The 26,336-nt window shown below is 37.1% G+C and overlaps 1 protein-coding gene across 7 annotated transcripts in view; it reads left to right on the top strand.

Moving 5' to 3' along the window:
• The window catches only part of APC (APC regulator of Wnt signaling pathway), a 132,380-nt gene that overhangs the window by 31,026 nt on the left and 75,018 nt on the right, over window positions 1–26,336 (top strand). For 3 of the 7 annotated variants that reach the window (XM_081826452.1, XM_081826451.1, XM_081826448.1), the window contains exons 1-2: window positions 3,651–3,817; window positions 22,934–23,086. In XM_081826452.1, coding sequence (XP_081682578.1) covers window positions 22,952–23,086 — 135 coding nt within the window. In that variant the 5' untranslated portion in view covers window positions 3,651–3,817; window positions 22,934–22,951. Of the gene's footprint in view, window positions 1–2,933; window positions 3,056–3,648; window positions 3,818–22,933; window positions 23,087–26,336 lie in introns of those variants that run through there. The other 4 variants (XM_081826447.1, XM_081826449.1, XM_081826445.1 and 1 more) reach the window with 4 other exon arrangements.

The raw sequence follows: 26,336 nt of genomic DNA, 5'->3' as shown, positions 1-26,336 counted from the left end.
GAGAGTTAAATATTGACAAAGCACAAGAATCGATTAAGATAACAGAAAGGAGCACTAACTAGCTCCTTTTATACTAGTTAATAATGTTGCCCATATTATTCTTGTCAGTTTTTGAAATCACAAGTCTTAAAATTAGGCCAAACGTGTCTATGTTAAAATGGAATGCAAGATTTAAGACATTAAGAATCCTATTTATTTAATCATTAATTGTTTAACCTGCAGAAGGTTCAGAAGGTTTTCTTTTTTTAAGATGAACCCATGTGTTCATATTTGTAACATTTACTTACTAACATTTACTAAAAGCCATCAGATCTGATCATAAATGAACAGATATTTGAAATCAAAAGCATGTTTATCAGTGCAGTCTTGCAATAGCTTTAACATACATTTATTTCTGTGGTGTTTCACTTTAATCATAAAATATTTTTAGTGCATAAATACATATATAGTCTTAATGCTAACATTTTTATTTAAATAGGGATGGCAGAAGCTATATTCTGAAATACATACAAACGTGGTAGCACCAATTAATGTTTTAATGATCTTCATTGTGTTCAGACTTGGCCCAATACATTTCGATTGTACATATTTTTTTTTTTTAAAGATTTTTTATTTATTTATTTGAGAGAGAATGAGAGAGAGAGAACACATGAGAGGGGATAGGGTCAGAGGACGAAGCAGACTCCCTGCCAAGCAGGGAGCCCGATGCGGGACTCGATCCAGGGACTCCAGGATCATGACCTGAGCCGAAGGCAGTCGCTTAACCAACTGAGCCACCCAGGCGCCCCCTCGATTGTACATATTTTTAATTAATTGTTTTTAAAATAGCTAAATATATTTTAAAAATAAAATTCAAATCAGGGGCACCTGGCTGGCCCAGTCAGTTAAGCATTTATCTTTGGCTCAGGTCATAATCCCAGGCAGAGTCCTGGGATCCAGGCCATATCGAGCTCCCTGCTCAGCAGGGAGTCTGCCTCTCCCTCTCCCTCTACCCTTGCCCCGTGTTCATGCTGCTTCTCTCAAATAAATAAATAAAATCTTAAAAAAAAATTCAAATCAAACTTTTGTGGAATACTTAAAGAGAAAATCTTACTGAATAATTCAGTTGGCAATATTGTAAAATGTGAAGTTTTTAGATTGGCTTGCTTTTAGATTTGAATTATCATGATTAATGGACATGTAACGGTCAGAGCTTTCTTATAAAATTTTGTCATTTGAGTCACTGATTGACTTGTGCAAGACATAACAGTAAAAATTTAGACAAATATTTTAGCTACAAACTGGTTTACTAAAGAACAGCTTAAATCATAGTCTGAGTCAAGAGTCATAGAATTGTTTCTTAGGATACTAAGAAGTTATTTTTAGGAGCTTCTAAAGTGTATTCTTTGTTTTGAAGGGTACTTTTTCTTTCCAGAAGTTTAGGCCTTATGAGGAATTATCTACTCTGAATTTGTCACAAATAGTCAGTGACTATATAAATAATTAAGTCTTGTTCAGTGAATCATGCACTTTCAGTAAGAGACTCTTGAAAGGCTTTTGTAAAACTAAGTCATCCTGATGAAAGGGCTATTTGAGAGAGTCAAATTGATTTACGTTTCCTTTCTTTCAAATATGAGGAAAATTGTTTCTAAATATATTTAAACTTTTAATATATAATTTTTCTAATGACTAGTAGTATATGGTCAGTGTTTGCTCATGTGTTCAACAAATATTTGGAGGGTATTTGCTATATATATCAGGCATTATAAGATAGACACAAAGAAAAACTATTCAAAAGCACAAAGGAAAAAGAGAAAACTCCAAAATCCCAATTTCCAAGGATGACCACTGAGCACTGGTTCTGTGCACATCTATGAGCATTTTGCTATGTCTGTTACTTTTCTAATTCATACAATTTTTAATAAAAAGGAATTACTCCAAATATGCTGTTTAATAGCTTTCTTCTTTTCATGCTATTAATTTAAAAAATTGAGAAAAGATAGTAAATAACATTTCCTTTTTTTAATTTATTTTTTTTAAAGATTTTATTTATTTATTTGAGAGAGAGAGAATGAGAGAGAGCACATGAGAGGGGGGAGGGTCAGAGGGAGAAGCAGACTCCCTGCCGAGCAGGGAGCCCGATGCGGGACTCGATCCCGGGACTCCAGGATCATGACCTGAGCCGAAGGCAGTCGCTTAATCAACTGAGCCACCCAGGCGCCCCAATAACATTTCCTTTTAAAAACCTAGGGTGCCTGGGTGGCTCAGTCGTTAAGCATCTGCCTTAGGCTCAGGTCATGATCCCAGGGTCCTGGGATCGGGCCCCGCATCAGGCTCCCCTGCTCCACGGGAAGCCTGCTTCTACCTTTCCCACTCCCCCTGCTTGTGTTCCTGCTCTTGCTGTCTCTCACTCTGTCAAATAAATAAATAAACTCTTCAAAAAAAATAAAAACCTGAAGTTAAATATCCTTTCAAATTTGAAATAGGGGGCACCTGGGTGGCTCAGTCGTTAAGCGTCTGCCTTTGGCTCAGGTCATGGTCCCAGGGTCCTGGGGTCGAGCCCCACATTGTGCTCCCTGCTCAGCGGGAAGCTTGCTTCTCCCTCACTCACTCCCCTCGCTCGTGTTCCTTCTCTCTCTGTGTCTCTCTCTGTCAAATAAATAAAATCTTTAAAAAAAAATTGAAATAGATCATGGACACACTGGTGTCCCTCAATTTAAACCAAAATTGAAATCTACTTTAAATTCTTGGCAATTTGAATTTGCCCTTCCACCTTATAAATATTAGTAATTTAGGCATCATGTGGTTTAATTTAAATGAGATGTAGAATTTGCATTAAAAAGTTTTAAGTTTCAGGTTAGGAGTAGCTGATAGCACTTACTGTGTCAGGGACTGCTCTGAATTCTGCATCATTTATATTAACTCCTTTATTCCGTACTTCTCCCATTTTGTAGAGGAAATTGAAGCACTGAGCCTTTAAGTGACTAAAGTCTACACAACTACTAAGTGGCAGGAGCAGACAGTGACTCCGTGATTCTGATCTCCGCCTTTCTATGCTGCCATCACAGCTTTTGTGGTAACTCTTTTTATTTTTATCATTTTTTTGAAAGATTTTATTTATTTATTTGACAGAGACACAGTGAGAGAGGGAACACAAGCAGGGGTGAATGGGAGAGGGAGAAGCAGGCTTCCCGCCCAGTAGGAAGCCCGACGCGGGGCTTGATCCCTGGACCTTGGGATTATGACCTGAGCTGAAGGCAGACGCCCAACGACTGAGCCACCCAGGCAACCCTGTGGTAGCTATTTTTAATTCAAACATAGTTTAAGTGATTTACCTAAAAAATCAGTGACTTGTAAAGTAAACTTACGTTATAATGCATTTAATAGAATTCTTTTCCTCTGTGCTGCAAACTTGTAAATCTCAGCAGAGATGTAATTTATTATTCACCCACAGAGCTCCAGCATCTCACGCTAATCTTTCTGCCCTGCGGACCTCCCCCACCCCACCCTATTATCCTAGTCAGCTTCCCTGGCTTCTGTGGGTTGCCTGGGGACCCGGGCTGTGAGGGCGCACCCACCAGCACTAGGTGCCGGCTAGGGTTCGGCTGCTGTGCGGCGGGGCGGGGCTTGGTGCCCTATTGCGGAGTGCGGGTCGGGAAGCCGAGCATGAAGCAGCTGTGTAATCCGCTGGATGCGGACCAGGGCGCTCCCCATTCCCGTCGGGGACCCACTGATTGGCTGGACGCGGACACACGTGACCGACATGTGGCTGTATTGGCGCAGCCCGCCTGGGTGTCACTGGAGACGGAATGGAGGTGCTGCTGGGCTCGGAAATGGGGTAGGTGCTGGAGCCACGATGGCCCGGCTTGCTGCGGGGGGGAGGAGGAGGCGATTTTCCCTCGCGCTGTCTGAAACCGGTGGCCTTGGCACAGGGTCCATTGCCACATGCCAAGCCAGGAGGCAGGGGCGTCTCCCCCCTCCCCCCTACTGCAGCACAGGAGGTGGATTTCCTGTGCTTCTGATCCAGGGTTTTTGACAGAAGAGGAAGAAGGGGGGAGGGGTAGGAGTGTTAAGGGGAGTCTGGTGAGAAAGAGCTGTTTTTGAAGCTAGAAGGAGGTTTTGTTTTTATAATGCCTGTTGACAGAGTGCAATAACAGTATCTAAGGAAACGGGTAGAGGACAACAAAGAATGGAGCATATTCATGGCGAGAAGCAAAAGCTCTAGCCCATTGAAAGGCTTTTTTTCCTCCCTGGCCACAAGGACATATGCAGTGGTAGCCAAGAGAGGGGATACAAAGCTGCTGCTGATGGCTGATGTGAACCTAGTGGACAGGGCTACTTGGGAGAGGAGGAAGAGGAGGAGGCAGGTACTGCAGAGCTTGAGTGGTGGTTTTGGTTGATGGGAGAAATTTTGGTCACCAAAAGTGCCTGCTTTTGCAACACATCTGAATGAATTGTCTCTGAATAGGATGGCAAAAAAAATACCAGCGCCTTTGTTAGTTACAAGTTGAAATGGTAGTGGCTTTTTGTAGATGACTGCAGCAGTGCTCTTCTCCCTCTGTGAGGCTGAAAAGACAACTGCAGAGGAATAAGAAACCTTGCAGCAATGCTGGTGGTAGAAGTCCATTTACAAGAAGCCATGGTGTATAATTGCAACCTGAATAGGAGGAAAAAAATGTTTAATTTTTTAAAGTAGGAAAAATACCAGGCTGAAATGTTTTGACGGTGGAATGTATCACACACTTTGATTCTACATCACAAAAGAGATGTTAAAATTCTTTGCTTTAACATAAATCCTATAGGAAATGTTAATAAATTATGTATGAAGCAGTGTGGCTCTTTTCCTTTGTTAGTGTAGCTTTATGCCATCAATTAGGTTATTCAGGAGTAAATCACTATAATGTGAATTACTTTATGAAAAATTATAGTGACAGATTTTTCATAGGATTAATACTTAAGATCTATATTAAGTAATTTTATATTACTCTTTACTTTTAGATATTACTGAATAAACTCTAAAGGCAAATATTTTAAATTAAAGCACCAAGGTTTTTCTTTTAGATGTATTTCTGTTTAGTAAATACTCTTAAGATACACTCTTGATATAGAGTGTTTTCATTGCACTTATTTTTTTCTTTTTCTTAAATGTCTAAAAACATATGTTTTTCAGATTAAACACGGTTTTAAATACTGTATCTTTATGCATATTATGGTAGCCAGCCTGCCACACCTCCCTACTCCCTGAACAGGATGGCAGCGGCTTTGTAAAGCCCTTCAGGATCAGTGACAGTGTCTCTTAAATCGTGCTTATATAGTAGAAAGTCTTCAGAGAACCTGGAATTTTGTTTCAGTAATTTTTTTTCAACATAAGGAATTGGACTTGAATAAATTAGGCTATATAATGTTTTCACTGATAAAGCAATTTTATTCTTTATTTAAACAATTATTTCTGCTTTAAGAATTATTTGATCATGGATATCAGGGTTAATAGTCCTTAAGATCTCTTTTTAAAAATCTGATGGAAACTGTAGCTAGAATTAAAGATGTCACATTAAAATTGCAAATGAAGCTTAATAGCTAGTACCATTTAGTTCTTTGAACCTCAAGTTAGGATAGTCTTTGAGAGTTTATGATTATCTTCTTTTACTATCTAAATAGCTCGGTGTAGCATTATTTTCATTTTAAATGTTAAGAGTATTATTAATTATGTTGTGACTTTATCCAAGGTCATGTGTTGTATAAGGATGTAAAGAACATAGGTCTATAAAACTATTTCATAATATGTCTCATTACATAATGTATAAAACAGCATATAATAGAAATTATTTGAAAAGCAATATAAGTCATCGACAAATTATTCATTAAATGAAAAATAAATCTTACTTGGTATTGAGTTTTTAACCGTGATGTTAGAATGCTTTGTAAAATACCTGATAGCAAGCAAATGGAGAGACAGCAGTTTCCATAATGACATTCATAACATACTTTTTTTTAAAGATCATCTTATTAATCATATGCACACTTCTAAATTGAATAGCCTTAGATTGGGGTATTTTCTGGAATTAAATAAGAAATAACTGAAATAAGAAAAGTTGATTTCTTTCCCCTTGTGGTGTGAAATACCTAAAATTGAACTGTTGGCTTTTGTGGTCTTTGAAATTGAACTATTAAGGAATTCAAAAGTTAAATATTCATAAGTATGTCTATGAACTGAAAGCTATTTATTGATGCTCTGTGGATTTTTGTCTTATCATTTTTCTCTATTTTTTGCTGTCATTAATTACAATTTAGCCAGCCTTTTTATATTAAATGTTCTCCTTAATTTCTTAATTTTGACCTTCCCTCTCTCTTTTTTTTTTTCTTTCTTTCTCTCTTTTTTTTTGGTATTACAATCTGAGTGAAACATTACATAGGACACAAGATGAGATAGGGCATTTTGATAGAAGATGACTAATACCTGAGGGTGTACATTCACTATGTATTTGAGTACCTACTTAATGCCAGACCAGTAAAATGATCTGGAGAGTCAAATAAGACATGGAAACCTACCTCTAAGAAACATAATAGAACTAAGTGAAATGTTATTGCTAGTGGGACGCCTGGGTGGCTCAGTTGGTTAAGCGTCTGCCTTCAGCTCAGGTCATGATCCCAGGGTCCTGGGATCGAGTTCCGCATCAGGCTCCCCGCTCCTCTCTCTCTATCTCTCATGAATAAATAAATAAAATCTTAAAAAAAAAAAAAAAGAAATGTTATTGCTAGTTATTGCTTTGGCTACTCCTGGGATCTCTAAAGGTTTATATCATCTAAGATATCTTCTAATTTAGAGGAATGTAGTAGTTTGCTATGTGAAACACCATGCTTTATAAAAATCTGCTTGGAATCACAGATAATTCTGAAAAGTAAATTACTTTGAAGGGTCTTGAATGTAAAATGAGAAGGTTAGATGAAGTGATTTCTAGATCTTCTAGTGCTCATAGTCAATTATCTGTGGTTCTTGATTTCCGTAGGGTCAACTTCTAGAAGGAAAGTTACACCAGCTCTTGTTTTGGTATAGGTGGCATCTCTCATGTTATGTATTAGATATGTTCTTGAAAATTGATTTTTGTCAATCAAATCATGACATCATCAGTCCATGTAGGGCAAGTCTTATTCCCTTTATTCTCTTACCATACTCCCACTCCCTTTTTAGGCACTCATTCAAATGTGTTCTTAAATATGCATCAGTTCTGGGGCTCCTGGGTGGCTCAGTTGGTTAAGCGTCTGCCTTCAGCTTAGGTCATGATCCCAGGGTGCTGGGATCGAGCCCCACATTGGGCTGGCTCCCTGCTGAGCAGGGAGCCTGCTTCTCCCTCTCCCCCCTGCTCATGCTCTCTCTCCCTATCTCTCTCTGTCTCTCTCAAATAAATAAAATCTTTAAAAATATATATGCATCAGTTCTTGTGAAATATTTAGCCTCATTTTATGTGCCCATTTTTTCTGTAGTTAATGAGGATTTTTATTGTGGTAAAATATACATACCTAAAATTTACCATCTTAACCTTTTTTGAGTATATAATAGTTCTGTGGCATTAAGTATATTCATATTGTTGTGAAGGTACCACAACCAATCTCCAGAACTTTTTCATGTTCCCCAGCTGAAACTGTACCTGTTAAACACCAGCTCCCCATTTCCTCCTGTCTACAGCCCTGGCACCATTTTTCTTTCACTTTCTATAAATTTGACTTCCTAGGTACTTCATATAAGAGGAGTAATACAATATTTGTCCCTCTGTGACTGGCTTATTTCACTTAGCATAATGTCTTCAGGGTTCATCCATGTTGTAGCATGTGTCACAATACCCTTCCTTTGTGAGGCTGAAAATGTATACCACAGTTTATTTATCCGTTCATCTGTGGATGGACTCCTGGGTCACTTCCACCTTTGGCTATTGTGAATAATGCTGCTGTGAACGTGGATGTACAGATAATCTCTTTAAATCCCTGCTTTTATTTCTTTGGGATATGTATCCAAATTTGGCTTTTCTTTTTTGGGTTGGGGGGAGAGTCTCAAACAGGCTCCATGCCCATGCGGGGCTTGATTTCACAACCCTGCAGTCATGACCTGAACAGAAATCAAGAGTCAGATGCTTGGGGCACCTAGGTGGTTCAGTCAGTTAGGCGTCTGCCTTTGGCTCAGGTCATGATCCCGGAGTCCTGGGATCGAGCCCCGCCTCTGGCTCCCTGCTCAATGGGTAGTCTGCTTCTCCCTCTGCCCCTAACTTCACTTGTACTCGCTCTCTCTCTCTCACTCTGTCAAATAAAAAAATAAATAAATAAAGTGTTTAAAAAAAAGTCCAGGGGCACCTGGGTGGCTCAGTCGTTAAGCGTCTGCCTTCGGCTCAGGTCATGATCCCAGGGTCCTGGGATCGAGCCCTGCATCGGGCTTCCTGCTCGGCGGGAGGCCTGCTTCTCCCTCTCCCACTCACCCCTGCTTATGTTCCCTCTCTCACTGTGTCTCTCTCTGTCAAATAAATAAAATCTTAAAAAAAAAGATGCTTAACTGACTGAGCCACCCAGGTGCCCCATCCTAAATTTGTTTTTTAATTTACATAATTTGGAACATTTATAAATTCAATACTGTTTTTAAGATCTATGTATTTTGTCTAGTTTTTGGTGCTAACTCTTCTTTACAGTGTTAGGTAATATCTATGACTGTTCCTGTAGTGAAGATCCTAGGTTTTTTCCAAATCTCTTTTACCACAAACACTGCTATGGTGTACATCCTTCTGTGTGACTCTTTTTAGACTATGTTAGTTACCTATCCGTATAACAAATTACCTCAAATCTTAGTGGCTTAAACAACAAATATTTATTATTTTAGAGTTTCTATGGAGAAATTTAAGAATGTCTTAGTTGTGTGGTCCAGCTCAGAATCTCTCATGAAGTTGCAGTCAAGATGTCAGCCAGGGCTGCAGTCATCTAAAGGCCTGACTAAACTGGAGGATTCACTTCCAAGATGGCTCACTCACATAGTCTGTTTCTCTTGACTGTTGACAAGAGGCCTCAGTGCTTTGCCACAGGCCTCTCCATGGAGTTGCTTGAATATCTTCATGACAGGGCCGCTGGCTTCTTCCACTGATCCCAGAGAGAAAGAACAAGAAGGAAGAAGGAAGCCATCTATGACATAGTCTCAAAAGCCACACTGCTACCATATTTTCTTTATTAGAAGTGAGTCATTATTAAGTCCAGTCCACATAAAAGGAGATAAATTAAGCTCTACCTTTTGAAGGAATAGAGTCAAATTGTGGGTATATTTTAAGATCACTACATGGCCAGTAAGAAGTTTCAGTGGAATTTTTTCCTAGGAGAAGGATCACTGGATCATAGGGCATTTTTTCCTATTGCTGTTGTAATAAATTTCCACAAATTTGGTGGTTTAACACAGCACTTTATTTTCTTATAGCCCTAGAGGTCAGAAGTCTGAAATGGTTTTCACTGGCCCAAAATCAAAATAGCAGCATGCTGCACTTCCTCCAGAGGCTATAGGGGAGAACCCATTTCCTTTTTTCTAGTTTCTAGAGGCCACCTGTACTGACTTCTGGTCCCTTCCTCTTCCTCTGTCTTCAGTGCCAGCAGCATACTAAATCTCTTTCTGACCCTTTGCTTCTGTTGTTACATATGCTTCTTTGACTCTGACCCTTCCATCTCCTTAGAAGACCAAGACCCCTTGTGATTACCTTAGGTCCACCTATATAATTCAGTAAAATCTCCCCATGTTAAGACCCTTAACTTAATCACATCTGCAAAGTCCCTTTAACCATATAAAGAGCTTCAGGGATAAGGATGTGGACATCTTCACGGGGCCATTATTCTGTCTACTATTGGTATATATATACACAGTTCTTTCTTTTTTCTTTAGGCTGAAGTTTTTGAGTTTTAGTTTTTGTGTTTTTTTTTTTTTTGAGTTATATTTTGGTGAATAATGTTACTTTTTTAGGTAAATTCACATTTTCTTTTTTTTTTTTTTTTAAGATTTTATTTATTTATTTGAGAGACAGAATGAGAGAGAGAGCACATGAGAGGGGGGAGGGTCAGAGGGAGAAGCAGACTCCCTGCTGAGCAGGGAGCCCGATGTGGGACTCAATCCCGGGACTCCAGGATCATGACCTGAGCTGAAGGCAGTCGCTCAACCAACTGAGCCACCCAGGCGCCCGGTAAATTCACATTTTCATTTACCACATTTATTTAAAGTGTAGTAGTATATAATGTCACTCATATGGTAAATAAATAGAACATTGAAGAATATTAAAATATATTTCCACTAGCTATTTTTAGATTCTCGGTTTTATTATCACTTAACGTGTGTCAGTATATTAGCTACTTCTGAGATAGTTTATAATAGAAAGTGAGAAATGTTAAAGCAGCATGGCCTTGTACCTTTTAGGCTTGTTATCACACCATTTCTGTAGCTACTCTGTCCAAACCTCCTCTTCCTCACATTGCGAAATCACCTAGCCACAATGTGGTTCCCATCCATATTTATGCTCTTACCCCTCCCTTTTTTCCGTGATTCCTCTACACTGAATTTCAGTTAAGTTAAACTGCTGTCCATTCCCCCAAATATATATCATTTTTCCAACTTCTGAACTTTGATTATGCTGTTCTGTTTTCTGAAATACTATCCTCTCACATTTATGTTTATTAGCAGTTATGCCATCTTTCAAGTCCCTTCTTAAATACTTCTACATTCTGAACGCTTTTCCTAATTCTCTCAGCAAGGTGTAACTCCCATAGCTTCTATCAGATGTTTTTGAATACAAATTTGCCTTTGAATTGTAGGTAATTTGTATCTTAGCCTGGGTCCCCTGTAAGTCAGAATCTTGAGACAAGACTTTGGGTGAAATACTTTCTTTGGGAAGTGATCCAGGAGTAGAGGACTAAAAGGAGTTAAGTAGTGAAGAGGAACAGCCAGCATAAGCATATGTTCTCAAGTTGGTCACCACTTTGGACAACTGTGGCTTGATCTGTCAGGACTTTTTGAGGAACCATGTAGAATTGTCCAACCATAGGAAAGAATTATATATACTAGCTTCCATTTCTCTTTAGTCGAGGATTGCTCCATCAAATGTTCATTCTTTTATAGGTTGTACATGCATGAATGTTGGGGACCTATACTGGGGTATCTCTAGGACAAAATGCAAAAGATACCCGGTGCAGCTAATGTACCATCAGTTTACATCTGCAGTGAGCTGATTGATGCACCAATGACTAGAGTCAAAGGAAGCCAAGAGAATGTAAGGTGGGACACAAGTATCTGATATATTTGTATACTGACCCAATATACCTTTCCTAATGGAATATTACTCCTTTGCTAGATAATAAGATACTTGAGAATAAGGAATGTGTCAACTTACCTTTCCTCCTAGTCTTGTAAGGCTCTTGTGATGGAGTACCACAGACTGGTGGTTATAGAAATCTATTCCCTCACAGTTCTGGAGGCTAAAAGTCCAAAATCAAGGTGTCCTTAAGGTTGGTTCCTTCTGGAGACAATGAGGGAGAATCTGTTCCATGCCTCTCTCCCCAGCTCCTGGTGTTGCTGGCAATCTTGGGCATTCCTTTGCTTGCATCTCTCTTACTCCAGTCTTTGCCTCCATTGTCACATGGTGTTTTCCCTAGGTCTCTGTGTCCATTTCTTCACACAGCCTTCTTTTAAGGGTACCAGTCATTGGATTTAGGGCCCACCCTAATCCAGTAAGACTTTATCTTAACTTGAGTGTATGTGTGAAGATCCTCTTTTCAAATAAGGTCACTTTTCAGAGATACTAGGGGCCAGCTACCTATGACTCAACATATCTTTTTGGGGAACACAATTCAAGCTACAAAGTCTCCTTATAATATGTGTATGGTGTCTTGTGAATAATAAGTCCTCAAATGTTCGTTGATTTGAATTGTATAGCCACAGAGAGAAATCCATCATCTTACTATTTTAATGGGAAAGTCATCTTAGACATTCTTTGAATTTGTACCCTTGTTTTCTCTCCTTTGCCCCCCATGGCTGATAAAGCACTACTTCAGTTTATTCTTACATGTATTTGTCTTTTTGTGGCTATCATAGAATAAAGCATTTTGGGAATTACAAAAGCTAAGTATTCAATAATAAACCTTGTCTTAAAGGTGGAGAAACAAAACTCACTAAAGTAAAATGGAATAGTTAGAGAATAGGTAAGCCAAGTTTTGTGGTATTTACTGTATAGTCAACAGAGACTCATTATTGGCTGGAAAGGACAGGAAGGTTTTATGTAAGGCAACAGAACTGGGCCTTAAAGGATGGAGATACGTTAGCAAAGCAGAGGAAAAAGGATGGGGTATTCAAAAAGGAGATGAATTGTGAACAAAAGTACAAAATAATCTGTACGGAATAATGACGAGGGACTTGAGGAGAGACTTTATATTGAGACCTAATAGAAAATAAGTTTGGAAGGTAGACTGTTATCAGGTATAACAGGGCATGAAAGCCACATAGTGGTAGTATTATATTATATGGTCTTTCAAAGCATGAGCATTGGAAACAGATAGGAGTTTGAATTCTGGCTTAACAACTTGATTTGTATTCTTAGGAAAGTTATTTAGCATTTTGAAATCTAACTCTAAAATGGTAAGTGACACCTGCCTCAGAATTTTAAGAGTAGATGAGATATATATATAAATACACACACACACATATGTAGGGCACTTATACTACATAGCATATTGTAAGTATGCAATAAATGGTAGGCTTTCTAAATTTCACATGCCAAATACAAAGAAAAGCACATGTATAGGGGATTTAAATGATAGAACTTTTTATACTTTTTCCTTTTTTTAAAATTTCAGTGGGATATTTATGAAAATTAATCATGTTCTTGGCTACGAGACAAACCTTAAAAAAATTCCAAATAATAGCAGTTTTGTAGGCAGCAGTCTCCAGTCTAATAAATAAGAAATTAGTAGCAATAAAAAAATGCCTCAAAAGTCCTCTTATACACCTAATAATTAAGAAGGGTCTTCCAGGTACCCCCTAGATCAAAGAGGAAATCTTTTTCTTTTTTTTAAGATTTTATTTATTTATTTGAGGGAGAGAGACATAGCGAGAGAGGGAACACAAGCAGGGGGAGTGGGAGAGGGAGAAGCAGGCTTCCCGTGGAGCAGGGAGCCCAACGTGGGGCTCGATCCCAGGACCCTGGGATCATGATCTGAGCCGAAGGCAGATGCTTAATGACTGAGCCACCCAGGCGCCCCTCAAAGATGAAATCTATTGAAATTATAAATTATCAAGAAATAAATAAAGAGGAAAACACTTCTATGTAAAATGTGAAAAATGAACAAACTAGTAAAATCATGAACAAGTATGGTTTGTTGCAGGAACAGAAGAGGATGGGTCAAAATAAGAAAATCTTATAATTGACAGCAACAAATTAAAAGAAAAAACTATATAGTTCTATGTTATATCAAAAGGTGTTGTAGGGGCGCCTGGGTGGCTCAGTCGTTAAGCATCTGCCTTCGGCTCAGGTCATGGTCCCAGGGTCCTGGGATCGAGCCCACATAGGGCTCCCTGCTCAGCGGGAAGCCTGCTTCTCCCTCTCCCACTCCCCCTGCTTGTGTTCCTGCTCTCACTCTCTCTCTGTCAAATAAATAAAATCTTAAAAAAAAAAAAAAAAAAAAAGGTGTTGTAAAAACATTTAGAAACTACTCCTAATAAAAACTTAAAGGAAGGGACGCCTGGGTGGTTCAGTTGGGTCATGATCCCAGAGTCCGGGGATCTAGCCCCATGTCAAGCTCCCTGCTCAGCGGGGAGTCTGTTTCCTCCTCTCCCTCTGCTCCTCCCCCTGCTTGTGCTCTCTCTCTCTCTCTCTCTCTCTCTCTCTCGCTTACTGTCTCTCTCAAATAAGTAAATAAAATCCTTTAAAAAAAAAAAAACTTTAAGGAAAATACCTAAGAAGTATTTACGGAAATCTTAAGACTATTTATATATGTATATATGGTGAAACACTAAACCATTCCTATTCAAATCAGGGATAAGATCACTATTCAACATTATTTTGAAGTTTCCAGGTAACTGTTAAGAAAAAGAAACGAGGTGTAAATACTGGGAAAGAAGAGACAAAATGACCTTTAATTATAAATTATATGATTATAGCCAGAAAATCCACAAGAAAAACTATTAGAACTAATGGGATAGTTTGAAAAGGTGGGTACATAAGGGTTATGTATTAAATAAAATCAGTAGCTTTTATCTGTACTAGCAATATCTGGCATGGAATGGTGGTGTTTATTCACAACAAAAAAACCCAGAAACAAATTTGATAAAGCATAGAACCTTCTCTTGAAAAAAACTAGAAAATTTGATTGAAGGACCTGAATTATTCATGACACAGAGAGCTAAGATTTAGTACCATAGAAATGTAATCTGTCTCAAATTAATATAAATGTATGCAGTGACAGTTTTAAGTATACATGAGAATTTAGCATATGATAAATACATTTCTGTTCAGTGGAAAGGAAATGTTTAATAAGTAGTGCTGGTGTAATTGGTTATCCATATGAGAGACAGTAAAATTAAAGCACTATATTCATACCATATATAAAAATAGAAATTCTATGTGAATTAAAGACCTTAATGTAAAAATAGAATTTCTGATACCAGCTAGTAAATTAATCACTTGTATTTATCACTTCTTTCTCCTAAGACCCCATTTAAGTGATGGTAAAAAAAAAAAATGTTAAAGATATGTACTTATAATACCATAGAGTGAGAGGGCCAAATAGAGATTTCCAGCAAATTTCTGGAAGATGAAGAAATCATGGAAATTAAAAATGATTGCTGAAAATTAATCAAGGACCTAAGACTTCCTAGTTCTCTGTTCTTTCCAGCATAGCAGGTTACTTCCTGTTATTTAGAAGTGAAATAAAGGGGCCTCTGGGTGGCTCAGTCGTTAAGCGTCTGCCTTCAGCTCAGGTCATGATCCCCAGGTCCTGGGATTGAGCCCCACATGGGGCTCCCTGCTCTGCAGGAAGCCTGCTTCTCCCTTTCCCATTCCCCCTGCTTGTGTTCCCTCTTGCTGTGTCTCTCTCTTGTCAAATAAATAAATAAAATCTTTAAAAAAAAATAAAAGTGAAATATTAATCTTGAAAATTTTTAATAGCCTTTGAAATTATTTGTCATACTTTGGGTGTTGAAAAGCCAGAATTGGGAATTCATGCTTTGGGCCAGGGGTCAGCAAACCACTGCTGTTTTTGTAAATTAGGTTTTATTGGAACATGGTCATGCCCACTTTTTTTTTTTTTTTTTAGATTTTATTGAGAGAGAGAGAGAGAGTGCACTCAGTTAGGGGAGGGGCAGAGGGAGAAGGAGAATCTCAAGCAGATTCTCTGCTGAACCCAGAGCCCAATGCTGGGCTTGATCCCAGGACCCAGGACCCCGAGATCAGGATCTGAGCCAAAATCAAGAGTTGGACACCAACTGAGCCACCCAGGCGCACCTGGTCGTGCCCATTTATTTATGTATTATCTGTGGCTGCTTTTGTGTTAGAAGCAACAGAGGTAGATGTGACAGAAATCATAGGGCCCGTAAAGCCTTTTTTATTACCTGACCTTTGTGGAAAATGTTTACCAGCCTCTGTTTCACATAATTTTGGTGGCCATCTAGGAGTTTGACCTTACTTGGGATGGGCTTGGATGGAGCCTATCCAAATTAAGTAGCCATTTGCAGAATGTAAGGAAAGAAGAAGGAGTAGGCAAAGAATATAGCAGATTAGAAACTGCACATCATGACTTATTGGGTCTTAGCAGAGAATTGGAAGAGAAGTAGAATGGAGGATAAGAACCTGCATTGGTTGTTAAATAAAGAGAAAATAATTAAAAATAGGTGAGGTGCTCTGCTTGGAATTAAAATTTTTTTTTCGGTATATTGATTTTTTTTTATCTAACTTGTTAAATTTTCATATTTAAGATTTTTCTGGGGTGCCTGAGTGGCTCAGTCAGTTAAGCATCTGCCTTCAGCCCAGGTCATGATCCCAGAATCCTGGGATCATGTCCCACTTTGGGCTCCCTATTTCTCTCTCTCCCTCTCCCTCTGCCACTTCCCCCTGCTTGTGCTCTCTCTCTCTGTCAAATAAATAAATAAAATCTTTTAAAAAAAGATTTTTCTGTTTTGTTTCTGCCTTTCCAATCGTTATTCTTTCTAGTAATTTACTGTGCTAATTAGGACTTCCAAGATTATGTTGAATAAAAATGTTTAATAGTAGACATCCTTATCTTGTTCTTGATTTTAAAAAGAATGTCTCAGATGCCTGGGTGGCTCAGTTGGTTAAATGTCTGCCTTCTGCTCAGATCATGATCCCAGGGTCCTGGGATCGAGTTCCCCATTGGGCTCCCTACTCAGCAGGGAGTCTGCTTCTGCCTCTGCCTCTCCCCTCGTGCACTCTTGCTCTCGCTCTTTCTCTCTCAAAAATAAATAAAATCTTTTAAAAAATTTAAAATAAAAAGAATGTCTCCAGCATTTCACTATTAAAAATGTTTACTGGGTGCCTGGGTAGCTCAGTCGGTTAAGCATCTCCTTCAGCTCAGGTCATGATCCCAGGGTCCTGGGATCGAGTCCCGCATCCCGGGCTCCTTGCTCAGTGGGGAGCCTGCTTCTCCCTCTGCCTGCCCCCCCCCCAGCTTGTGCTTGCTCTCTCTCTCTCTCTGACAAATAAATGAATAAAATCTTAAAAATAAATAAAAATGTTTACTGTACCTTTTTTGCAGTTTCCCTGTTTCCAGTTTATTAAGAGTTTTTATCTTGAATAGCTTATGACTTTTATCAGATGTTTTTTCTTTGTCTATTGAGATGATCATATGATTTTTCTTATTTAGTATTGTATTTTTTTTAGATTTTATTTATTTATTAGAGATTGCGTGCACAAACACACGAGCAGTGGGAGGGGCAGAAGGAGAGGGAGAAGCAGACTCCCTGCTGAGCAGGGAGTCCAAGTAAGGCCTCCATCCCAGGACCCTGGGATCATGACCTGAGCCAAAGGTGGACGCTTAACCAACTGAGCCACCCAGGCACCCCTTTTCTTTAGTATTTTAATGTGGTGAATGACATATAAATGATCTAATGTTAAGCTATCCTTGCATTCATAGAATAAACTCAGCCTGCTTCTGTTGTAGTTTCTTTACTGTATACTAATGTATTGTTTCCTGAAACTTTGTTCAGGATTTTTATATCAACATTCATAATATTAGCCCTTAATTATTTTCACACTACCTTTGACTTTCATATCACGATTATATTGGCCTCATTGAATGCATTAGGGAATATTTCCTATTTATTTCTATTCCTGGAAAAGTTTTTATAAGGTCAGAATGATTTGTTTCTTAAATGTTTATTTTCTTTGTGTGTTGGGAGGAGAAGGGAGAAGATATTTAACTACTGTTCTAATTTTTCAGTAGTTACAGAACTATTAAGATTTCCTATTTCTTCTTAAATCAGCCGCCCCGACCCCTCACATTTTGTTCAAGTTCTTTGGTCTCGTCTGTCTGTGTAATCCTATTTAGCCTTTTCAAAGAATCAACTTTTTGCTTTGATCTTCAAACTACCAAAGGGTAATCAATAAAAAGGAAGGCTGCTTCTCAACAGACCTCAGGCCTTTTATTTCTAGAGTCAGTGACTGTATTTTTTTTTTTTTTTTTTTTGAGACAGAGAGAACGAGAAAGAGAGAGCACATGAGAGGGGGGAGGGTCAGAGGGAGAAGCAGGTTCCCCGCCGAGCAGGGAGCCCGATGTGGGACTCGATCCAGGGACTCCAGGATCATGACCTGAGCCGAAGGCAGTCGCTTAACCAACTGAGCCACCCAGGCGCCCTGACTGTATTTTTGCATATCCTTTCAATGACATTTTTTATCCTTACACAGTTCTTTTATTTTTGATATAACAGGATGGACCGTATGAGTAGTGACCTGCACTTTCTTTTGCTTTCTTTCTTTCTTTCTTTCTTTCTTTCTTTCTTTCTTTCTTTCTTCTCCCTTTCTTCCTTCCTTCCTTTTTTTTTTTTTTTTTTGCCTTTTTTTCTTAACATCAACCTCATTCTTTCTAATGCCAATGTAGTATTCCACTGCATGGTTGTATCCTACTTACTTAAAAGTAGTTACGCTTTTATACCAAATAAAAACCTCCCCACTTGCTTGAATTAACCTGATATAGTAGTAACAGACATCATCACTTCAGAGAACTCCTTGAAAGAGAGGGTATATTCCATTTAAATATCTTTGATTAAAAAACAAAACTGTTTTCATAATTTAAATGCTATAAACGTTTAAATCTCTGTTCCTTTTGCAGTTTACCTTAGTATGTAGTATGAGGAGTAGATGTAATTTTATCCTGTTTCTTATGGCCACCCTTTTGCCTAATGCCATTTATTTAAAGTCCATCTTTTCACATGTATTTGAGATACTACCTTCATTATGACTAAATTTACATATATTTACTTCTGGATTTATGTGTGTGTGTGTGTGTGTGCATGCATGTGTTCCCATGATTGATCTAGTCATATGACAGTATCATAGGTTTTAAAAACTTTTGTATTTTTGAAATAAATTTGGACTTAAAAAAGAGTTGGAAAAATAGAATAGTAGGTTTCTGTATACCCTTCACTCAGCTTCCCGGCTTCCCCTAATGTTAACATCTTACATATCAGGACTAAGAAATTAATTTATTGGTACAATGCAGTTAACTATTTTATTTTATTTATAAAGGCTTTGTACAGTATTTTAGTATGTGGTAGGTCTGTTCCTTCTCTTCTCTTTTCATACTTTGCCTTTTTTGCTTGTTTTTCCAAATGTCTACATGCTGCAGAAAACAAAATGAAAACAGATCTTACATAGCATATTTATTGGGACTGCATAAGATTTATAAATTAACTTGGGGGGAAATGATATCTTCATGATACTGAATCTTTATGTACATGAACAAGGTATGTTTATAGTTTTCCTCAGTGGTTTTGGACTCTTTTGTTCAGTTTATGCCTAAGTGTTTTTTACTTCTAAAAATTATAAATAGGACCTTTCCTAAAAGGAAACTTCCATTTCATCCTCTATCTGATTTCTCTTTGCACATAAAGGAAAGATTTCTGTATATTTTGGACTTTGCTAAATTACTCAACTATCTTATTATAGTAATATTTAGTTAATTCTTTGGGATATTCTAGGTATATAATTATGTCATCTGCCAGTAGTATTCCTTTTTTTTTTTTTAAGATTTTATTTATTTATTTGACAGAGAGAGAGACAGCGAAGAGAGGGAACACAAGCAGGGGCAGAGGGAGAGGGAGAAGCAGGCTTCCCACTGAGCAGGGAGCCCGATGCGGGGCTCGATCCCAGGAACCTGGGATCATGACCTGAGCCGAAGGCAGACACATAATGACTGAGTCACCCAGGCGCCCCAGTAGTATTTCTTTCTAACTTCATTCTTTAATTGTGCTGACTAGTATAATGAGTAATAGTGGTAAAAATGGGCTTCCTCTGACTTTAGGAATAGATCTACTGTTTCCACATTAAGTATGGTGCTGGCTTTCCGGCTGATATGGATCATATTAAAGAAGAGTCCTTTTAAATTCAGTATTCTCAACAAGAGTGGGCATTGAACATCTTTTCACCATCTTTGGCATAATCATATTTTTATCTGTGTAGATCTATTAGCCTGTTGAATGATATTGATTTTCTAATAGTGATTTTTATTGGAAATTTTGGATTTTCTATCTCTTTGGGATTAGTTTTAATAAATTACATTTTCTAGAAAATTAAGTTTTCAAATTTATTTGCATACAGTTGAACAAAGTAGTCTTAAGATTCTTTTGCTTTCTTCTCTTTCTGTTGGTATTTTTCTCTTATTGCCATCTCAAAGTGCTAGCAAATATGTATTTTTTAATCCATCAAAACAAAACAGTAAAAATAGTTCCACTAATTAAAAAAAAGTGATCCCAAACTTCTTACATTATTAATAATAATGATAACTCCAAATTTAATTCTAATTGAATATTCTCTTGCCAGCCTGAAACTTTTTTTCCTACTTGCATTAATTTCTTAGGATACTTGTAAATTTGTTTTTCAGTGAACATTTGAATAAAAGTCTAAATAAGAGTCCCTTTGCTTTCTTCTCCCCTACCCTACTCTTACAGGGTGAGGGTCTCTTTAATGGGCATCTTGACACTACAGAAAAACAAATTGGGATGTTTGCATACTCTGATGAAAGTGAAAGATTAAGAGATTTTCCCCATTTCATGAGATAAATTTTGATTTTTTTGAATGTTGACTGACTTGCAGTTAAGATACATTTCATATGAAATTCTAATGATTGCATAAAATGCATTCTAACGTAAATTTATGATTTCTCAAATTTTGCATAAAGCAGTTTTGAGTTAGGGAAGGGTGGACAACATCTTAAAAGGGTGCAACATCTTAAAAGGATATAGGAAATATATTACTCCATGAAACATCTTCTTTTTCCCATCAAATTATATGAAATACCCTGCTTTCTAGAGTAGAAATGACTTTAATGCTTGTGATTCTGGAGTGGGGCGGGGGGGGGGGAGAAAAAATGTTCAAATTTTTTTTTTTTTTAAAGATTTTATTTATTTATTCATGAGAGACAGAGAGAGAGAGAGGCAGAGGGAGAAGCAGGCTCCCAAGGAGCAGGGAGCCCGATGCGGGACTCGATCCCAGGACCCTGGGACCATGACCTGAGCCGAAGGCAGACGCTTAACTATCTGAGCCACCCCAGGCGCCCATGTTCAAATGTTTTAATTGTCCATTTGAAGGGTTGGATTTTTCCCCCTCAATAAAGAGCACTTCGTCTATGCTCATTTTGCCCTTCTGGCTCTTTCTGTGATTGTGTAAGGTTATAACCTGCATATCTTTTTTTTTTTTAAGATTTTATTTGTCAGAGAGAGAGAAAACATGTACAACAAGGGGAGCAGCAGGCAGAGGGAGAAGCAGACTCCCCGCTGAGCAGATAGCCCGATGCAGGACTCAATCCCAGGATTCTGGGATCATGACCCGAGCTGAAGGCAGCTGCTTAACCAACTCAGCCACCCAGGCGTCCCTATAACCTGCATATCTTAACATACCTGTGTATACCTGTCTCTTTCTCTGTGTTACTACCTTTTATATTATTATTTTATTGCAAAATTGCCTGTTAAAATTTTATTTGAAGTAAAGAATTTCAGGGCTTGCATTATTATTAAGTTCTGTCAGATCCCCACTTCTGTTACATAGTTTTTAATGTGCTGGATATTTTCAGACCTGCTTGTTAATGGGATGACGTAAAGCAGATAAATGATCATACCTATGAATTTCTCCTTCATTTTTGAAATGTCTCTATCCTTTTCAAGTAGCAGAATTACTTCTTTACCTCTTGTCCCTTGGTCAGGGGGCAGAAACTTTTAATAATAGATCAAAATTAGGTCTTACTAAGGAAGATATGTTACATGTGTACTTTTATAACATAATTTATATTTACATAGCACTTTTCAGCCTGCCTTCTTCCTTACTTCTAATAGTATCCCTGTAAATTATATTTGTTCAGGTAGTAGATAACCATTTTACAAACGGTGAAATGAATTAAAATGAAGGGGCAAAGTAAACCATGACCAACCCTAAAATTAAGACTTGTGTCTCCAAACACAAATCTAGTTCTCATTGTTTTCAATCATAAAGACTTTTGTGAGTGATTGCCCACCTCCCAGGACTCACTTCCTCCTCAAATGACGGTGGGTTGCATCAGATTTATCATTAACTCATTGGAGAAGTAGCTAGACCTGAGTCCTTCCATTTCCCTTGTTAAAGGCCTTCATTTGCTAAGCTCCAATACTGTCATGACTAGCCAGTGTTAAACCTGTCTGCCTTATTTTGTGTAGTGGATTTTATTACAGAAGCACTTTCTTACGTCAAGATCTTTAAGTATTGTTTATAAAAAAAAAAAAAACACTTTTGTAATGCTTTTTAGCTCTAAAAGAATTAAGACAGAATTTTATTTATTCCAAATTGAGTTTGGGATTAAACTAAAAAGAGAATCTGGGTCTTCTGAACTTGGTTAGTCTTAATCTAACTCCTAGCATTCTCTGATTCATGCTAAGGACCTCTTACTACCTGACCATCTTCTCTTTCTTTTCTCCCTCTTCTTTCACACTGATAAAATTAATTGCCAGACTCTGCCTCACTTCTCTTTGATAATTTCTGCTTCTAAACTGATCCATTTTCTTTAAGTGTCTTTTGGCCTCAGTTCTGAGCACAGTGGGTCCCAAGACCACATAACGCTATAGCATGGCCTATTATATTCATCTTTTTAAATAAATGTAGTAGAACTTTATTTTAGTAATTCTTACTTATCATCTTCCTATTAAAAAGATTGAAGTCTCAAACTAATTCTCCTTTGTATCCATTTTGTTAAATGGCTACCTTTTTAATGAAGCCTTCTTGAAAGTTCAGAACTACTTCACCATGGATGATATCTAAGACTAGCCTTCTGTCAAAGTGATAGAATGTAATACCCAATCTCATTAATTCATTCTGGCTTTAAAATAATGTAACTTGAATAAAATCCATAAGTAATATTACCAATATGAACTTATTATCAATGATTACATTTCATTATATAAGTTTTACCTGTAAGACCAGTTAAAGTAAATCTTTAAAAACTTGAAAAAAATTCTAGCCTGACAGAAATCTCATCTACTTGTGAAAAGGAAAATGTAGTCAAGCACTACTGAGGTTCTCTTCTATTTTAGTTCCCCTTGTCTTCAGCTAAGACTCTAGTGTTTCATCCTCTTAGAACGATAATGCTGCTTAAACAATATTGTTATTAAATGTCTCCAGAGTTTTGTTTCTTTATCCCTTTCTTTGTAAACAAGCAGCCACGATATTTTTAGTAGTGAATTTCAAAATCCTTTTTAACCTTATAGGTCCAAGGGTAGCCAAGGATGGCTGCAGCTTCATATGATCAGTTGTTAAAGCAAGTTGAGGCACTGAAGATGGAGAACTCAAATCTTCGACAAGAGCTAGAAGATAATTCCAATCATCTTACAAAACTGGAAACTGAGGCATCTAATATGAAGGTATCAAGACTGTGACTTTTAATTGTAGTTTATCCATTTTTATCCAGTGTTCCCTTCTGTAAAGTTGGGGTTAGATACTTTGCTTACTTAAAAGTGTATTTTACGTTAAGCAGCAATATGTAAACTCTTTCTTGCAAAGTTAGCATGTATATTTTGAACAAAATTATTAAATTAATCCAGTGAATCATAGAAAGAAAAAAATTGTAAAAACCCAATGGCTAGTTAATTTGTTCTTAGTTATTTTTAAGCTTAAAAATAAGAGACCAACTTTAGTATCACTATACTGAGGCGGGGTGTTCTGCATAATTCATAGAAACTAGTTTCACTACTTTAGAATATATCTCAGTTATTAAATATAGTCTTCCTCGCCAGCTCTCCCAGATCTTGTCTCCACTTAAGTGCCGCAATGATAAATGATCAAGAAAAACAGAATGCCCAATGGGAACAGTCCAGAACTGAAAGTCAGTACCTGGTCCTATTCCTTGTTTTGCCACAAGCCGAGCTGTATCACCTCTAGGTACCCTTCTGGACTTAAGGTGCCTTATTTGGAAAATACAAGTATCACACTAGCCTAGATGATTTCCATGGCTCCTTCAAGTCCTGAAATTGGTTTGCCGAATACCATTGAAAAGCTGTGATAACCTCCAAGGAAAGTTATAAAATATTCAGTCTACAGTGGGGTAGATATGTTCTAATTTCAGAATAATTGAGGTTAAAATTTTAGCCATTTTAATTTCCAGTACTTAGGTAGATTCCCTTCTCACTGAACTTAATAACTTTGTAGATTTGGAGATTCATCAACAAAACTGTTACCCTCTTTCTCTTTTAAAAATTCTTCCTGCTTTGTGTTATTTCTGCCCCTTGGCTGTTTAGCATCTGGGTGCCTGATGCTATTCTTCCTGTCTGTTCACTACTCTCTTATTCCTTATTCATTGCCTATTTTTTTCTCGTTCTTTTTCTGTGCATTTTGAGGTCTCCCTTATTCTTCAAGCTTCTGTACATCACTGAACTATTTTTGCTCCCCTTTTACTCTTTATTGTCAATATCATAACAGTTCAACCTTTTACTCATATATACTATTCTTTCTACCCATAAATCTTTTCTACTCTAATTACCTATTTCTGTGGTTAAAAACTGTCCTCAGTGAGGACAAATCTCCAAGATACCTACCTCCAGTCCTTTCAGAAATAAGGTAGACTTTAAGAAAACATGTTTTCTCACCACAAACTGTGGGTGACCTTAAAAACAGCCAAATCAGTTATCTAATATTAAAAAAGAATAGTTTGCTATTTTAACACCGATCAACACAATATATCTAAAATTATTGTACATGGCATGTGGTTTTAAAAGTTTAAAGATAAAAATAGTAAAATTCCCAACAGGACTACTCTTTCATCTACTTTGGGAGGTATATTTTGCAAAGAATTCCTCTTGGCAGGCCTATCTGGATGTTTTATAGTGCACAGTTTTGAGATCCGTTTTAAGTTTTTGCTTAACTACTTGAACAAATTCAAAATTTATTTTTGGGAGATATTTTAACCTGCCCTTAGGCCCATCTCCATGCTGAATAGAAATGTCTTGGAGTAAAAATACAAGTTAGACCCTTACATTTCTACAATGGAATATCAGGTTGACCACTTATCCATGTGGTGTATCATATTGTACATCATGAATATTGACACTTATGTTTGAATTCAACCATGAATCGATAATTACTCAGCAAGTGCTTCTGCAGACATCCTTGCAAAGCCATCCACTTATTTCTTTAGGATTGGGCATATGGTATCATAGCAGTTACAGCTTTATAATGAAATTACTTATGTATCTCTCCTTAAGAGGATTTAAGCTGTTCAAGAGCAGGAACCATGACCATTTGTTTTGTCTTAGAATATTGATTTGTGAAAAGACACTTGGAAACACTGGCACTTCCCACATTGGATTAGTTAATCCAAAACAATGGTTATTTACCCAGAATCACATATTATTCTTTGGAATACATTATGTAATCTTGAATCCTGTTTCCTGCTCATTAACTTGTTTGCCCCAAAGAAAGGCAAGGTGGGTCCCCTTCAACTAGGTAATGTAAGGATTTCTGAAATTTATGCAGTAGTACCATCTAGTGGCAAAAAAGAATACTGTTTTGCTGTTGATTACAAGGCATTGATACAAATAAACTATAAAAATACTTTGTGTGTGTGTGACAGGGAAATATGTGTGCAACTAATTAGGGAAATGTGAACCCTGTGTATTTGAAAACATTAAGAAAGTGTTTATTTTTTGGGTATAATGATGGCATTGTGGTTGTGGTTAGGAAGAATCCCTGTTTAAATATATATCTGAATTATTTATAGAAGAAGTAATATGATGTCTGAAATTTATTTTCCAAATGAATTTGAGTCAGGGAAGGGAATAGAGGAAGTGGGTATGGATATAGATGAAAGAAGATCATGAGTTGATCATTATTGAGGTGGGATGTGAGGATACATGGGAGATTGCTATAATATTCTCTATACTTAGGTTTATGTTTGACATTATCTGCAGTAAAAATATAGTAAAATTAAATAGAGATTTCATGGGATTTAGATGACCTGGAATTAGATAAATGCAGGAATTGTAGCTTAAATTTAAAAGAAACTACATACTGTACTTTTTAATTTGGGGGCTAGAACTCAACTTGATTTACTTTAAAATGCTGAGCATAGCAACAAAAACATGGTCATGTAGAGATGTTAAGCATTTAAACTGAGAGATGTCCTGGTATTAAATAAAAATTATCTGTAGGTAAATTAGTAATGAACTATTTATGTCTTTGTTGTGTTTTGACAGAATGAAATTTTATAAATTGTTTTATAACTGCGAAATCATATACATGTAGAATATCTTATTTTCAGAGTGTAAGAAGAAATTAGAAATAAAAGTTCAGATTGACACATTTCATAATTTATTTTGAAGATTTAATTATCAAATATACTAGTATTTGGTAATGAAAGGAATCTATAACTGATATAATGACAAAAACAGAAGTGGATCAAGTAGCAGCCTCCCTGAAATGACACAGTTGCTCATTGATAAATATTTTCTTTTCACTGATATCACCACAGAACATTTCATCTCTAATAAATAATCCTTTAATGTTTCTAAACTCTTAAAATATTTTAAGAAATAATGTGTGGTTATATAATGTAAATAACTAATTTTTTAAATCCAAACTTGCAGGATTTATAAATACAAATGAATATTCTCTCCTTCA

The sequence above is a fragment of the Leptonychotes weddellii genome, chromosome 7 (genome assembly GCF_054177405.1).
Source record: "Leptonychotes weddellii isolate Sample4059 chromosome 7, ASM5417740v2, whole genome shotgun sequence".
Classification (NCBI taxonomy): Eukaryota; Metazoa; Chordata; class Mammalia; order Carnivora; family Phocidae; genus Leptonychotes; species Leptonychotes weddellii.
Note: the sequence above shows the minus strand (reverse complement) of the source record. Positions and strands in the feature narration are given on the sequence as shown.